Source organism: Triticum aestivum, chromosome 1B, assembly GCF_018294505.1.
Source record: "Triticum aestivum cultivar Chinese Spring chromosome 1B, IWGSC CS RefSeq v2.1, whole genome shotgun sequence".
NCBI lineage: Eukaryota > Viridiplantae > Streptophyta > Magnoliopsida > Poales > Poaceae > Triticum > Triticum aestivum.
This window is the reverse complement of record NC_057795.1, coordinates 348,520,130-348,523,375: the sequence shown is the minus strand read 5'-3', so window position 1 is coordinate 348,523,375 and position 3,246 is coordinate 348,520,130. Positions and strand designations below refer to the sequence as shown.

The 3,246-nt window shown below is 54.4% G+C and overlaps 1 protein-coding gene across 1 annotated transcript; it reads right to left on the bottom strand.

Moving 5' to 3' along the window:
• Nucleotides 1-1,021: 1,021 nt before the first annotated feature.
• LOC123091261 (cytochrome P450 71A1-like) lies at nucleotides 1,022-2,706 on the bottom strand. The gene is made up of 2 exons (XM_044512723.1): nucleotides 1,759-2,706; nucleotides 1,022-1,636 (listed from the first exon to the last, which is right to left on the bottom strand). Exons 1-2 carry the CDS (start codon nucleotides 2,704-2,706, stop codon nucleotides 1,022-1,024), a joined length of 1,563 nt encoding a protein of 520 aa, XP_044368658.1.
• Between the last annotated feature and the right edge of the window lie 540 nt (nucleotides 2,707-3,246).

The window sequence follows — 3,246 nt, the reverse complement described above, 5'->3', positions numbered from 1 at the left end:
AGGCCTGAATTGAAAATAACTGGCAACTACACCAGACCTGGCCGCTCCCGCCCGATCCACCGCCCTCCATCCAGGTTGATCCATGCACGGGAGACAACACCTCTTAACAGTACAGTTTTCTGTGTGTTTTCACTTCGAACTGAATGACTGACAGTCAAAGTTTCAACAGAGGTACATTTTCAATATGAAAAGACGTGTGCTTTCTGAAGATTTGAGTCTTGCAAACCGCACAAAAATCATGGAAAATTATATTGTTTGGTAGGATACAACAACCATACATATTTTAAGGAAGTTCACGGTCATACTGTGAACAGGCTACCTTGCTAGTTGCAACACCCTCTTCCTTATCTTATTTATACTATTATGTAGCAAAACTATGTATTCCTCCTTTCCAGCATAATCAGATTAAATAAAAAATAGAAAGCTTCACTTAATATATTCAAAATGAAAATGATGGAAAGGTCCCATGTAGCGAAGGAGGTGAACATACCAAAACAAAACGTACCCTTTAATAGTAAAGATTTGAAGTACATTCATAAAGGTACCGCCCAAAGTTCGTCAATGAGAATTAGATAGTGAATCATTGAGACAAAGAATTTATCGATATGAAATTATGACACAAAGTATGGGATCAAACTGGAGCTCCTCTTTCCTTCCTCTAGTGCATCTACCCCCTAATTGTTTTTCATTTCTGGTGGTATTTCCAAATGGTTTGGCAGTGCTGAATTTTTCATACTGTTTCTCATCCAAGACATGATGGGTATATGAATTTCTCATCTGTGTTACTCATCTATGTGTCTTTTAGTATCTTCCTCATTTTTATTTTTATTTTAGCCAGGTGAAGGTCTCATGTCAATGTTTACATCTTCTCTTTTACGAATGTTATATGAAGAAATATAATTCGAGCAGCAACTATGTAGGTCGGGCAGTTTCGCTTTTAAATAATTATGATCCGTGAGCCACATATCAAGGTCAACATTTATTTTGGGACGAAGAGAGTACAACAACGAGCGCTTCACGTCTATGGAAACCACGCTTTGGCGACAAGCGGCAGGCCGCCCTTGATCCGCACAGCGATGCCGTTCACCTCGCTCATGTCCAGCAGCGTCCCTGGCACGTTCCCGCCGGCGGGCTCCCAATCAAAGTGATGCAGCAAGCTCGCAATCGCCATTTCGAGAGTCGACATGGCGAACCCGATCCCCGGGCACCCTCTCCTCCCGGCACCGAACGGCAGCAGCTCGAAGTCCTGGCCCCTGAAGTCCACGCTGCTGTCCAAGAACCTCTCCGGCCAGAACTCATCGGGGCGCTCCCACGTCGCCGGGTCCCGGCCGATGGCCCACGAGTTGATCACGACCTGCGTCCGCGCCGGGACGTGGTGGCCGAGTATCTCGGCGTCCGCGGGTGGCTCCCGGGGTACCAGGAGCGGAACCGGCGGGTGCAGCCGGAGAGTCTCCTTGACCACGGCCTTTAGGTAGCCTACCTTGTCGACGTGGTCCTCGGTGACGTGGTCGGCGCCGCCCACGGCCGCTCGGATCTCGTCCTGGAGCTTGCGCATCGCGTGCGGGTGGGCGATGAGCTCCGCCATGGTCCATTCCATCGCCGTGGTCGTGGTGGAGGTGCCGCCCGCGAACATGTCCTGCTCGATCGTGATACATAATGCAGCTTATCAACAAACTATATCACGCGCACGCCCACGATATAGTACTATATCAATTGATCGATAGATGAGTGCGATATGAGCAGGACGTCTACGTATACCAAGATAATGGCCTTAATTTCGACCGTTCCGAGCCGAACGCAGGCGTCCTTGTCCGTCTCGTTTACATCGAGCAGCACGTCCACGAAGTCGCGGTGATCATTGCCGTCGACGTCGTCTCGCATCTGCCGCCCGCCTGCTTGACGCCGCCGTCTGCGGTGGTCCTCAATGACCTTCTCGACCATCCCGTCCAGCGCCTCGAACGTCCGCCTCGCCTTCCCTTCCAACCCCCGCACAAAGTCCACCCAGCCCATCCCCGGCAGGAGCTCTCCCAACGGCGTTGTCCCGAGCAGCACGTCGAATTGGGCGAACACCTTCCGCAGCTCGCGTCCTCTGTCGTCGCCTTCGTACAGCCCGCGCGCGCTATCGTCGCCGAACGCAGCGCGGGAGACGACGTAGTTGGCGTAGGCGATGAGGAGCTCGCTCAGGTCAACGACGGCGCCAGCGCCGGCGCTGGTACGGACACGCTCGACCAGCGCGGCGGCCTCCTCCTCCCGGACCCGGCGGAAGGACAGGATGCGGCGCGGGCTGAGGAGGTGGACCGCGCAGATGCGGCGTGTCTGCCGCCAGTAGTCACCATACGGCGCGAACGCGACGTCGCGCCCGTAGAGGAGTCGCTCGGCCATGACAACCCTGGGGCGGCTCGCGAAGGCGAGGTCGCGGGATTTCATCACCTCCTCCGCGGCGACGGCGGAGGAGACGAGCACGGTGGGCACGCGGCCGAGCCGGATCAGCAGAACCGGTCCGTGCTTCGCGGCCAGGGACCCGAGGCCCCGGTGCGGCAAGGAGCCGAGGAAGTGGAGGTGGCCGAGGAACGGGAGGCCTGGCGGCGACGGCGGCAGCCTCCGCTGCCCGTTGCTGCTGGGCTTCTTGCCAGAGAGGAGGTAGTATATGAGAGATACGACCAAGGTGGGGATGAGTACGAGGACCGCGGCAAGCGACACCGCCATGGATGCTGGCTTGACCACCACCGCCTTTGCACACCAGTGAGTGAGTGTGAAGCAACTGGTGGCGCCGCGAGAAGATTTAAACAAGCGGCGAACTGGAAGACGACGCGCGGGAAGGAATGCAGCGATGCTCTCGTCGTCTCACCCGAGGATTCCATGTTTGCATGGCGACAAGAGGCCGGCCGTGGCCCAACTCATCGCTTGACACGTACTCAGTACACATTTGATCAGAACACTTGCCGGTGGGGGTCGCTGCAGGTCACCATCTATTTGATCAGAACCCTTACTTAAGTTTCAGAACGGACGGCTATGCGCACCATCAACTGCAGTCCAGGGCACTTGGATAATGCCTCACCAGCAAGTGTGGAGCGACAAAAAGCTCCTGAATTCTCTAGGAGGTCAAGATAGTTAATATAGCATCGCATAAGCCGCTCATGTGAGCGATGATAACTACACTCGACCTGCGGCGTAGTAGATCAATAAATTTTGACTCCACCTTTTGCTTAGCATGAGCCTGATTGAACAACAATGTTGCGTGAAACA